This window comes from Phoxinus phoxinus, assembly GCF_949152265.1.
Source record: "Phoxinus phoxinus genome assembly, chromosome: 8".
NCBI lineage: Eukaryota > Metazoa > Chordata > Actinopteri > Cypriniformes > Leuciscidae > Phoxinus > Phoxinus phoxinus.
The window spans coordinates 7,649,031-7,662,086 of record NC_136883.1 but is presented as its reverse complement, the minus strand read 5'-3'; the positions used below and the strand labels follow the sequence as shown (position 1 = coordinate 7,662,086).

General features: G+C 38.2%; 2 protein-coding genes across 2 annotated transcripts; both read right to left on the bottom strand.

Annotated features, from left to right (window-relative positions):
- Positions 1 to 564: 564 nt before the first annotated feature.
- Positions 565 to 7,153, bottom strand: grk7b (G protein-coupled receptor kinase 7b). Its single transcript, XM_079621538.1, has 4 exons — positions 6,520 to 7,153; positions 5,027 to 5,464; positions 2,910 to 3,181; positions 565 to 1,949 (listed from the first exon to the last, which is right to left on the bottom strand). Exons 1-4 carry the CDS (start codon positions 7,117 to 7,119, stop codon positions 1,610 to 1,612), a joined length of 1,650 nt encoding a protein of 549 aa, XP_079477664.1. The 5' UTR covers positions 7,120 to 7,153; the 3' UTR covers positions 565 to 1,609.
- Positions 7,154 to 9,593: 2,440 nt separating this feature from the next.
- Positions 9,594 to 11,780, bottom strand: rnf7 (ring finger protein 7). The gene is made up of 3 exons (XM_079621014.1): positions 11,521 to 11,780; positions 10,547 to 10,594; positions 9,594 to 10,086 (listed from the first exon to the last, which is right to left on the bottom strand). The coding sequence occupies exons 1-3, from the start codon at positions 11,693 to 11,695 to the stop codon at positions 9,968 to 9,970; spliced, it is 342 nt and encodes a 113-aa protein (XP_079477140.1). The 5' UTR covers positions 11,696 to 11,780; the 3' UTR covers positions 9,594 to 9,967.
- Between the last annotated feature and the right edge of the window lie 1,276 nt (positions 11,781 to 13,056).

Genomic DNA, 13,056 nt, shown 5'->3' with positions numbered 1-13,056 from the left:
TACAATAAATACAGCATTGTCCCATAAAAAAAAGAGAATTGTCAAAGTTGAATTCATTGTGACTTTAAGTCAAACCATCTTTTAAAATAGTCTAAAAGAGACCCAGACACGTTCAGGCACACATTCCAATAACGGAACAGTCTGTGGTATGATGAAGAGCAAAGCAGCGTAGAAATATTCACATTTAATAACGTCAACCTTTGCCCTTAATACAAACAGACGAGGCTTGTTTTCCTAATGAAACCACTGGCTATTTCAGTCGGTTCCCGTTAGCCGTGGACAAAACACTTGAGCATGTGGTGCAGGGTGCAGCGCAGTGGGTCTGAGTCTGTCTGGCCGGGTCACACCCAGAGATTTCCACCCGCCTCAGGAGAGCTTGTTTATCACACAGCTGAGGTGTCATCCAGGAACATGGAGGAGAAGGGCAAATATCTGCACCCTGTCCAAAGCCACAAGCCTTTTTCCCATGCTGTGCCTGACCCCATCCTTTATCATATTTCATTAATAATCCCCCATGACAAGAACAGGGTTTATGATAATCTACTTATGAACACAGCTAAAATATTTACCAGCTCACATAAAAAATGTATTCCTTTGAAATGGATGAACTTTCTTCCCCATGGATGAGTTTATCAGTGCAGTTGCATATCTAAGTCATTTTCCCGCCTAATATACAGCAGTATCTCATTGTGAACAGTGACCTCTGCTGTTCATACAGCAATCAGTAGATTCTGCATCTTCAAGAGTGTTTGGAAGTGGCGTCTATTTGACAAGCGTGTCGGCACTGCAAGCCAGAGGCAGAACTTTCCACTGAGCTCTGGTGTTGTTTTAATGGCCGGTTTATTACTAAAGGGACCTCATCATAACTGTCACAGCAATTCACACAGACATTAAAGACATTAAGATAAATATTTTTAACACATTTAGAATTTCATTTGGTCATTAGGTGTTTTTTTTTCGATCAGAGTTCTTCAAATTAGTAAAAAATAAAGTATAGACTTGGTAAAAAACACAGTCGTTCAGTGCATACAAAGCATACAGATAAGTATCAAGTAAGCCTCATGGTCAAACTGTTCAAGACGTACCCAGCAAACATGCTAAAGTCATGCATCACTAAAGCATCAGTTACTGAGATCTGTGACTGTAAAAATATACATTTAGGTCATAAAGTTTGAGACCACCTGTAAAAATATTTCGCTAGAGACCCTACATTTTAAAATGTTAAAAATTATATTAGCGATATAACAATAAAATAAAATAAACACAATTTCAGAAAAAGATATTAACATGTCTATTAAAAGCACAGCAACAGCACATTATTTTGCCAATACATAAACCATCGGAAGAACACACAATCTTTCAAACAACTGCTCAATAAAAGCACTTGATATTAAAAGAAAATAACTTTACAAAATAGTAATAATAATAATAATAATAATATGTAGTATTGTAACAAAAAACTTAAAACTTAAAAGTACAGTTACTGTAAGCTATTTTCTTCAAAAATGTGAGCTTACAGTAAAAAGGTCTGAAAATAGTTTAAAAAGGGGGGTCAGTTAAATTAGTTAATAAAACCAATTGTTTTGTTGTGCAATATATTCTTGTTTTGTCACAGAAGAGTGCAAGATTTGGATTTTTGCTCATCATCATGATCATCCAGTCCCGCTGACGATTTCTTCCTATTTGGGTCATTAAGCTCATCAAAGAGTCCACTGTCAATCATCTCCTGTTGCCATGGAATTGGCACTGCCCCTGTACTGAAATCCTTAAAAAACTTCTCATCATTGGCATCAAATTCAACCCCCTTAACCTCAGAGAAGTCCCGGATATCACCTGTGTCTTTAGCGTACACAACGTTGGGTTTGGGGACCCATGGGGGTGCAATAAGCCCCGCCTCCAGCCGAGGAATGTTGATGGATTTGAAGAACTCATGTTTCCGTGGGTCATCCCTGTGGGCAAACAACAGTTTACAGTCAGAAATAAGGCATATACAGTATAGATACATTTATGGTTACGGCATTAAGTTTACCTAGTTTTCTTAGCCAAAATATTAAAGCACTAACTCAACTCCTGGAGGGCCACTCTCCTGCAGATTGTAGCTCCAACTAGCGCCAAAACACCTGCCTGGAAGTGTCTAGTAATCCTGAAGACCTTGATTAGCTGGTTCAAGTGTGTTTAATTAGGGTTAGTTGGAGCCAAAGTCTGCTCAAGCTCCACACAGAGAGGCCTTGAACTCGAGTTCTCTGTAGTTTGGGTGCAGAGGCGCTAACCACTGAGCCACCTATCCTATAAGTCTTTTGAAGCCATGTAACAACATTGTGATAAATAGACCATTATAGTCATCATATACTGACTATTGTTCTCTCTGTCGCAAATCAAATCAAAAGTGGAGCCAATACTGCAGGTTGGACATCGATGACATCAAGGGTCATTGGTTTTTTTTAGTAAATAATGACAAATTTTTCACTTTTGGGTGAAAGTGTTCCTATAACAGGATTCAAATAAAAATTTTAATGGGTTGAAATAGTTTCAGCAACTGACATTGGGAATAGTATTAAATGTTAAAATGTAATTTAAACCTATGAGCAATGAAGCTGGTATTAAATCGTTTGGTGTCTTCACCCACAGAATGAAAAAAGACTCAAAACTATTTTGTTTTAACATTCATGCTTTGCTCCATCCAAACCCAGTGCTGCAGCTCCAAAACCACTGCTCTCAATGAGAAAGGCTGCCAGAAATGGCCTGTTTCTTCGATTTGCTGCCACACTGGCTTAAATCTTCTGACAGAGTAAAGCTTCTGCTTCTCTGTTGGCACGCGGAGGGCAGTTGGACTGACCATGTCCTAATAATGACCTAGAGTGGAAACAGTGTGTCCTCTTGCCATGAAACACAGAAACGCTGCCACTTACTTGCAGCCAAGGCGGTCTTCAATGTTTTTTTTCAGAAAAAGACTGATGATGTCCTTGGAGGGGGCGTCAAAATTTTCGTGTTCAAATTTGCACTCGTCTTCAAGAGTTCTCCTTACTATCTCTTCTTTAGTAACCTTCTCTTTGTGATCTCTAAAGGGCAGACGGCCGGCCACCATCTCATAGATGCTGCAGCCCAAGGCCCACCAGTCCACTGACGTACGATATGGTTCACGCTTCAGGATCTCTGGCGCCATATACCCCTTGGTGCCAGCCTACGATGGAAAAGACAACAAGAGGGGTTATGAGAAAAACCATTCAGCCTTTTTAAAGCCACCTGAAAAAGCATTTCAATTCATATTTATAGCCATGTATCATGGTACAAATTCTTTGACCTTTTCTTCATCCTCACTAAAATCCCATTTCAGAAGAGATTCCTGAAATAAGTTACAAACACAAAAACAGTCTCTTTCCATTTATCAAGTATCTCCAGGGACTTAAGTCCAACCCTTTGTAAGGCTGTGCTGTGCCGAGCCAGATGCCAGCTTTGGGTAATACTGTGATTAGCATTAGCAAGGGCTTATTCAATGTTTTATGGTACCCCTGGCAAAAATATTTGTTAATAATGAAATAGTCCAATATTTCCCAATTTTGCCAAATTAGCTCAGTGTTTTAATTAGTAGAGTCAATCAAAGTTGTACCTGTGTCGTCTTGAAACAGTTAACAGAATACTGAACTTAGTCAAATTATTTGGTACATTAGTGGTTTGTAAAATGGTTAGATGGATTTCATGGGTTCATTTTCTTTTCAATTATGTGTGATGAATAAGGTACACCAAAACTGAGTGGTAGTACTTTATTAATTCAAAAGTTATCTATACCAATTACATAAATTCTAAACTTACTGTGACAGGATTTAAATAATGCAGCACTTTTGGCCAGTGTTTCCCAACCCTATTCCTGGAGGCACACAATCACTACAGCTGCATCAGAAATTGTATTCTTTACCACAATATAGTAGATGAAAAACAGTGTTTGTGAAACAGTAGGCAAAATTTACCTGAATTACCTACTACTTCTGGCAAGATGTATCTGATGGACAATTTACTTTCCAATGAGGCCATCAGAGAAAATTTGTGAATTGCAGTAAAGCAACGCAACTAATGCTGAAAGGTCACATGACAATGACAACATGACAAATGTAGTATGTTGGGATTACATTCACACATTCATACTATACAGAATGTTGCAAAGTAAGGAGTGGACATGTTATTTTTGGATACAGCTAACACATTTTCAAACTCTTTCTAATCAAGCACATCTGATTCAACTCATCAGTTTGTTAGTGGAGACTTCATAGATGGGTCAGATAAATTAGTTTGTTAGTGGAGACTTCATAGATGGGTCAGATAAATGAGACGTGAAATGTGTACATCCAAATGTCCATGTGTACTGCTGTTGTAACGGAGGCCAGCTAGTAAGAGCTGTGCAAGTAAACCTCACTTCTCTGGCGTGCTAGCTAATGACGCTAGTGGCTGCAGTCTTTAGTGTCCTTGTTAGTGTGCCCATCTACCATGCCAGTTGATGTAGGTTCATATTCTGCTCAAAATTGCTGCCCAATAATGGGTATGTCTCCAGGAACAGGGTTGGAAAATATTGCTTTAGCGCAGTTGTAGCCAACCCAGCTCCTGTAGAAATACCCAGGAGTTCAGCTTCAAGCCCAATCAAACACACCTGATCCAGTCAATCAATGTGTTAAGGGTTACTGAAAATGACAGGCAGGGCTGTTAAAGCAGGGTTGGAACTAAAGTCTGGACTCTAGAGGAAGGAAGTCTCCAGGAGGAGGGTTGGCTAGCCATGCTTAAGCGTTATAGTATCAATAAGTACTTTGCAAAGCTGTAACCACACATTTATGATTGGGGGTAGTATTGGGACTTTTTAGGACTCAAGTGTTCAGCAGTTACATTTTCAGGTGCCCACGTATACTTTATATATGTGAAGTTCAGTCCTCAAACTTTTCATCTACCAGCTCAGATTAATCACTAGTCTACACCTACACCTCCCACATTTCCCAGGGAGATAATATTTTCTCCATCAAAGCTTGTATCTTCCTGTCCTTACCTTTTGAGAGAGAGTTTTCCCGTTTGGTAGTTCCACAGCGAGGCCCAGGTCTGACAACCTGCACTGGCCCTGACTGTCCAGTAGGACGTTTTCTGGCTTCATGTCACGGTACACAATATCCATAGCATGTAGGTGCAGGATACCAGTAGTGATCTGAGCTGTGTAGTGAATGATTCGCTCCATCTCAATGCCATTCTCCCCAATGTGGTAAATGTGGTACTTCAGATCTCCTCCATTCATCAGAGTCATGACCAGACACAGGTGTGTCTTTGTGTCAAATGCATAGGCCAGGTTCACCAGAAACAGGCTGTTCACCTTCTCCAAGATTTGTTTCTCCAGTAGAGCCATCTTTTCCCCGGCTTTTTTCTTCAGGCGTTTCTTGTCCAGCTTCTTGCAGGCATACATCTGACCCGTGTTTTTGACCTGAACAGCACACACCTGTACAGAGAGAAATTTAAAAGAACATTAAAAAGAGAAACATTGCTGTTGTTGAAATTTAAAGATTGTATACAAAACAATACTGTTTTTTTGATGATGCAAAAACACAGAATATGGGGCAGCAGTAAGAATACACACTTGAAAATCTATTCAGATTAATTAATTATTTTATTTTATAATATTATTCAGGTATCAGGAGTATCATTTCCAGGGGATTTTATTCCAGTCGGAATTTGGGTTTCAGCCAATGTATTACACAATTCATCAAAGGATATTCACCTTGTCCTTGTGTATTGTCTCTTTAGTTTTGTCTTAAAGGTTAAGCAATCTGCAAAATATTGCCTGTAATTCGAATAGATTTCCAGAACATTCTCCCCGTCTTCCATTAATTTGAATAACTGATAGTTCCACCCCAAACTCACACTTCAGGTAAGTATGGTGACAGAGGGCATGCCAGCTTCTGAAACTAATAGAGCAATGTTTGATAGTACCACAGTAATTAAATATTAAGTGAAATCAACGGCTTACTTAGCTGTATCTGCATATTGAACATTTTGAATCCTGAGCATGAAGGAGAAGTTGCGATTTTTCTACCCTACTGTGACGTATATCCAAATGAAACTTCTTGTTGAACAAAGAAAGAAGTAGAGCAGGACTTGAATTTGTCCATCAGGAATTGATTGATTGATCTCATGTGAGTGATAGGTTGTTAATGAAAATGTAATAAATTACTGTTAGTTTAAAATCACTTGCCTTTTCTGTAGACATCACTAAACAGGCTACTGGACATGATCTTATCCATTCCTGATGAATAAAATCATGTACTCTTCAACATTTGTTTCTCATTTAATATCCTGCTTCACTCTGAAATACCGTTGAAATATATAGTATCATAAAATTGCACACATGACCTCTAAAGGTTAACAAAATGATAATTGCAAGCAATTTAGTTTTATAATAAACATTCATAAGACATGATGTACTATAATTGAGTACTTCTAAAACAATTCAACAGTAGATTTGTTTGTGGCAGAATAAGAGGTGCAAACACTTACCTCTCCAAATCCTCCCTTCCCCAAAGTCCTGAACTCATAGAAGTATTTATCAGAGATGGGCTGCTTCTCGAATTCCTTCCACTGCACAAATCTCTCAAAGAACGGGCTAGTCTGATACTCATCGAAAGGTTTTCCTCTCAGAAACTCTTGCGTGGCTTCTTTCACCTGTCCCATCATCACTTCCTCAAAGTCCTTCTCAGAGACAGCTTTACACTTCTCCACCATGTCCTCTGTCAGATAAGACAGGAAACTTTTGGAGTCAGCTTTACAGAATTTGTTAATGATATTCTGCCTGGCTTTTTCTTTAGCACCTGCCTCTGCCAAATTCCAGTCATTCAGCTCCTCCAGGAACTCTGCAGCGGCAATGTATTCTGGATCGGAGGCTAGGAGGAACTGTCGGAAGCATGTTTTTCCAATGGGCTGCCTCTCACAGATGTCCTCAAAGTCCTTGGGAATAGCTGCATGCACCCTTGTACAGTTTTCAAGTTGGGGAAGAATTAGGGTACGCCTTCGTTTCCTCATCTCCTTGTCATCTTGACTCTGTGCTTTCAGGTAGGCTGTGTTTGCCACCAGGTTGTCCAGTCCACCCATGTCACACATGACTGTGGCGAGGTGAAGGGTCAACTATGTGATGCTGCAGGTAACAATGAATAAGGACATGGAATATAGGCCGCACAGTGGCAAGCTGTGATATGCAGATGAGTCAAAAAGAATGGGGCTTCAGCGTCTCAAGTCAGAGTCTTCCGTGTGCCACTCATGTAATTGCTCAGTCAGAATTAAAAACCTCAATAGGGGTTTTCTCTTAAGTAAGTGTCTTTGTATGCTAATTCGTGGATACTGCTCACGGAAGGAACTTATGCCGTACCCAACTTAAGAGGCTTTGTACTATGTTTAGCCACAATGCTAAGGGATAGACAATGCAATTGTTGCCTGATGTGCTCAGTCCTCTACTGTCAACTTCAAGTTCGAGAAAATAAATAAAACTGGATGGGTTTCTGAAGAAAATGTGAGTAGTGCTTGCCCATGCAAAATTTGCTGCTTTAATGCGTTTTTTGGATACTTTCGCAATAATATAAAACTCCCTTGGTATTAGAATAATAATTACAGAAGAATAAAATATATATTATTTTGTTAACTTTTGGAGCTTGGAAAGGTTCAGTTCGAGCAGATGTTTGTTTTATACCATCATCACTGTCCTAGCCAGTGCTCATTTCCCAGTACATTCAGTATCTGGCTCAAATTCACGATCTCATAGTCTCAAAACGATAATTTTCAACATCTTCAAAATCAATATTTTGATCGCTAACAGCTTCTTCACCAGATCCACCATCATCAAGTGACAGTGACACTAATATTTGATTGCGTTCAGTACTTTAAGTACTTCAGTACATTTCAAGTTGTGCTGATGATAAATGCTGTTCTTTCGTTTTATGAAACGTCACTTCATCATTGTGTATCAGACATTGTCACCTTTTGGAATAAAGGTGAATTGCACTTATTCAGTCATTGAATTGGGAAAACAGGCATTCTTTAATCATTTTTTTTCCTAATGTTGTTTATAATAAATTGATGAAGGAATAGCAAGAAGGTCTAACTTTAGACCTCTAAAGTTAGACAATGTCTAACTTTAAAGAATGAATGAGGAGGAGGGTAGTTATCGATGTCCTTGATCACTAAAGACTCGTATGTGTTCAAGGGTTGATAGTAACACCAGATGATAGTAAAATAATAGCTCTTTTTATGTTTGAAAGTTTAATACTTTTAGAGGTCTATTCAAATTCTAAACCCCAAGTATGAGCCATAGTGATGCTTGCCTTAGCTTACCACCAATTACATTTTATTGATGCTGTTATAAGCTCATAGATCTCTGTTGGTTTCAGTTCTTTGAGAGTGAAGAATTTAGAGCTGATTATGACAGTAGAATGAGAAAAAGCCTTAAGGTGTAAACATTATAGTAAGATATGTCCTCTTGGCTGCCTTTAATGCTTTGTGCACTGGGCAGGCATTAGCAATAATAGGTGATGACATATTACAATAATGATGCAGCCTTACAGTACTTGAATTTATTAAGATGTGCAAGTTTTTTCTTTTTATAAATTAAAAAAGTGCAATAAAACTTCAAATGCTTGAACTGATTTTTGTAGAGTAATAATCTTGTGCCTAACTAAAAAAGTAACTGTTTTTTTTTTTAAACAAGTGAGAAGAACAGATAGTAGCCAACAATATAATAGACATAATTTGACATTTAACCCAGACAAGATTTATACTAAGCTGTAAACTCTTGATGAAACGTGTGATGATGGGTATAGACTACATACTATTCAATGAAAAAATATGCTGGGCAAGCCTTGATTATTTCCAAAGCAGGTGTTACGTATTCTGCCATACCTGAATGTGAACTCCCTAAAAGAATGTCTAAGTAGCTTTATTCTCAGTTAAAATTATCAATTGTGTGCACAGCCTCAAGTCATTTTACAAGTCATTACATATTGTTTATACAGCACACTTGCCACGCTAGCTGCTTAACGTGTCAACTACCAAATACAATTTAGTGCATAATATTTAGTCTCGATTGCACTCTTGAGAAAAGCCCTTAACCCCCGAGTGCACCAGGGGGGATATCAGTACATTTACAGTGCCGCTGGCTGAAAAACCTGCGTCACATTTCTAGTAACTAAATCTTTGTCTTGGAAATTGTCCTTATGGGTTTCGGACTAATCATAAGCACTCAAATCCTGAGCTAATTGTTTCACTAGAATTAGTAGAGGATGGAGCAATGCTTTTTCACTGAGGTCTCAGTGTAGACATTTTTTTTCTTCCAGTTTTGTACTGTAAAATATTTCATATAAGATTTCTCTCTTTGCAAGTACTCGCATTAAAAATAATGATAATAATAAATATTGAAGTTGATTGATGACAATTTTCATTTTTGAACCATTCCTTTAAATCTGCCCATTGAGGGATTTTTAGAGACCCGTGTAATGAATAATAATTTAAACAACCATCAATATAGAAAACATAAATGTTCACCAGAAATACTTACAACATGATTTTGAAAAAATCCTCATCCAGTAATCAGTATCACACATCAATAAAAGATTTAATTCTTTTTTGAATTTATTTCTAGCACACTTAAAACACGCATTCATAGTACAACTTCAGTTAGAATGTCACACATGATGCCACAAACCACCAAGTGAATCTGCTGTTTCCCGGAGCTCTTCTGGCTGGTTCTTGTTAATGCTGTGTGAGGTGACAGAAGGGTAAAGCTAACCAGTGTCACCTGGATTTCTGCCTACATCCATGGTTTCACTTTGACAGTCACATACATGCAGATAGGTATTCCTACACATTCAGCGGCTGGAGATGATCTGATAATCAGTCTTGTCTCCCTAAGGGGAGAAGTGCCAAAGTGGACGGAGGAAATGTGGGTACAAAGCTCCAATCCTCACTTGCCGATCCTCTGTACCACCCAGTCCTGTTGGCATAGTGGGCATCTATTGTTCTGCTTGACCCAGAGGGACATGCAGCAGTTGTGGAAGGAGTGGTTGCACTCTCCCCACACCACTGAGAGAAAGACAGAATAAGAGACGGTGATGTTTTGGACCCCACTGACTTTTATTGAGAAAAAAAAAAGACATTCCTCAAAATATCTATTTGAGTTCCACAGAAAAAAGAAAAATGTGAGGGTGAATATATGATGACAATTTTCAGTTCTAGGTGAAGTATCTCTAAGTCTTTGCTGCTTTAAACATCAAAGTGTGAGACTGTCCTTTGATTTTACCAGTGGTCTAACCTACCAGTGAGGAGGCAGGGCGCGTTTGATGACGCAAATGAATAGTGTGGATTGTGCACTTGGTCAAGGTACTTAACCCCTGGTTGCTTCAGTTGGAAGCATTGGAAATATTAGTGAAGGGCAAACTGTAATTGCAAATGACTGTGGTGCCATCTGCTTCTAGGGGCTTAATGTAATTTATTAATTAGGCAGGTAATTAGTATGCTAGCAGTGATGTTACATTTGACTCACCAACGCAGTCCTCTTGTTTGTTTTCTGCCTGGCATCTCAAGCATGCATCTGAAATACATTTTAAAATACAAACAAACCAATCATAAACATACCTAGGTTCTTTATATTGATTTAGGACAGAAATAGGTTTAAATCTAAAAAATGTTTATGAAGAAGTCACAGTTTGAAGCTGGGTACAATTATAGTTTGATAAGGTTGAGGTGGACGACTATACATTTGCTTGTCTTGGAGCAGTGAAATTCAAACAAAGTGGTTTGTCTCAAAGCATGAACTGCCTACCTAGATAGCATTTTGGTATATTGTTTATTTATAATAAACACATTTGAATGTTCAATGCAATGACAAGTGGGAATGACACATTCAACTCAGGTATTTTTTTTTTACTTCTGCAGTTGAATTTGATGCAGCGTTTCTGAGCATCACAGGTGTTCAAACGTTCGCTTTAATATGAATCATTTTATTCAGCAGGTTACAGCATCATATTGTTTGCACATTGGGTTTGGCAATTTTTGTAGCATCATAAAGGTCTCGATTCAAAGAATTGATTCACGTTTATGTGCAGTATACAGGTTCACTCGAACATATTTTGAGCAGTGATGGTAACGTTAGTTCATTGCATTCGAACGATCGATGAGCATTACGGTTGCAGAAAGTTTCGATTCTCGGATTTCTCGCATTTATTTTTTAGAACTAGGTGCATTTGATCGTAACATATTGGGCATAATACGACTTTCCAACGTTTGAGTCAGCATTTAAACTACCACTTGTGATTTCCACTGTGTAACGTTAGGCAGCAGTACGTTAACGTTATGTCATTCACTTTTAACGGTTCACAAGTTGTAACTGTTAAGTTACTAGTGTGTCAGACGAACGCTTTCTACATTCATGGTCTGTTGAGGTTAACCAGCTAACGTTAACAATCACATAAATGCTACCTCAGGTAACGTTAGCATGTTAGCTAGAGAAACACTCACCCATTACTTGAACCCGACAAATAGCGCAGGTGTCGCACTCCACATCCCAACTCCACATTGCCACAGCATTCCACTTCTTGAGGGAGAACATCTTATCTCCCCCTGATTTGGATCCAGAAGAACTGCTGTGAGTGTGCGCTAAACCCGGCTCATCACCATCGTCCATCTCTGCCATGGCGCAGAAACAAAATGGCTGGGATAGGCGGGTCTGCAGACACGCAGATCGGTCTCTCAGTGGAGTTCTCTGTTAACAGGCCCCTGGCTGGATGTCTTAAAATCCATGCATTAATACAGTATTTTTTAAACACACGCGGTCGAGTTCATTTTTACCATTTCTCCAGATTTCTAATTTATCTTCTTGAAACAAGAAAAATGAAGACTGGGATAAACAATGCACTTTTTTTCCTGTTATTAATGGAATGATTTTTTGGAATGATGGTCTTCATTTGTACTGTATGATAGTTCTTAATTTATGTAGGGTATTTTTGTTGTCACTTTTCTGCATCTGTGATGGAATATATAGCTTATTTTTTAATTTATTATTTGACTTGTTTCATGTCTTTACACACACACACACACACACACACACACACACACACACACACACACACACACACACACACACACACACACACACACACACACACACACACACACACACCAATGTTAGAAAAAATATTTATTAATTTGGTTTTACATGCAAGCATTATTATTTAGCTAATAAAAATGTTGAAAATGACGAGCAATATCACATGCAGCATGCACAAGACGAGTGCTGTTGTTCAGTTGCTAAGTTCATGCCTACATAGCCGAATCATGCCAAAAGTGCTATAGTGATTATTCACTATCCCCATTCTCCACTAGTTATGATGCAATTGTGACATCACATCAGTATATAGGCTACTAGCTACTGTCAGGAAAACAAGGTAAAGGAATAAAGAATATAATAAGACATTCATTAAAGTATACATCCATACAAAACAACGTTTACAAAGGATTTTGAAAGTTTTCAAATTCTAAAAGAAAAATCTTGAAAATTGGAATGAAGTGTGCCAATTTTTATAATCTGGTCAATAAAATAAAAAGTTTTTTTTGTGACGTGTGCTTTTTTTGTACAAATTCTGTATAACAATGTTGCAGCGTAAAAGTAGCCTACATTCAGTGCTGAATTACATTGACATTAACACTGACAAAGTGATACATTAAATCATTTTCATCCTTTCGGAAGCAATCTCAATAGCCTATGACCCTATGTCAACCCTGTTACCGTGATTTTGGCTACATTCACAAAAATCTGGTCTAGTAGCCTAGTTAATGATGTTTAAAAATAAAAACCTTTCTAAAGACACAATTATTTCAACTTTTTGTCTAAATTTTTCTCTGTAGCCTATAGGACAGACAGCCTGGTAATCCATTTAGGCTGCTGTCTATGCAGGTTGAGGTTCCATTGTTATTGTCTGTAGTAGGTTATTGTGTTTTTTCTTGCAGCCTACTTATATGGTTAAACTTTGTAAAGTAAATGTATTATTATTATTA

Excerpts from the sequence above, each read along its gene's own strand:
- grk7b (XM_079621538.1), bottom strand. The coding sequence starts at position 7,119 with ATGTGTGACATGGGTGGACTGGACAACCTGGTGGCAAACACAGCCTAC. Across the intron at positions 5,465-6,519 it reads GGAAGGGAGGATTTGGAGAG|GTGTGTGCTGTTCAGGTCAA; the intron begins GTAAGTGTTTGC and ends CTCTCTGTACAG. Across the intron at positions 1,950-2,909 it reads GAAGACCGCCTTGGCTGCAA|GGATGACCCACGGAAACATG; the intron begins GTAAGTGGCAGC and ends GTTTGCCCACAG.
- rnf7 (XM_079621014.1), bottom strand. The coding sequence starts at position 11,695 with ATGGCAGAGATGGACGATGGTGATGAGCCGGGTTTAGCGCACACTCAC. Across the intron at positions 10,595-11,520 it reads TTGTCGGGTTCAAGTAATGG|ATGCATGCTTGAGATGCCAG; the intron begins GTGAGTGTTTCT and ends AATGTATTTCAG. Across the intron at positions 10,087-10,546 it reads CAAACAAGAGGACTGCGTTG|TGGTGTGGGGAGAGTGCAAC; the intron begins GTGAGTCAAATG and ends TCTTTCTCTCAG.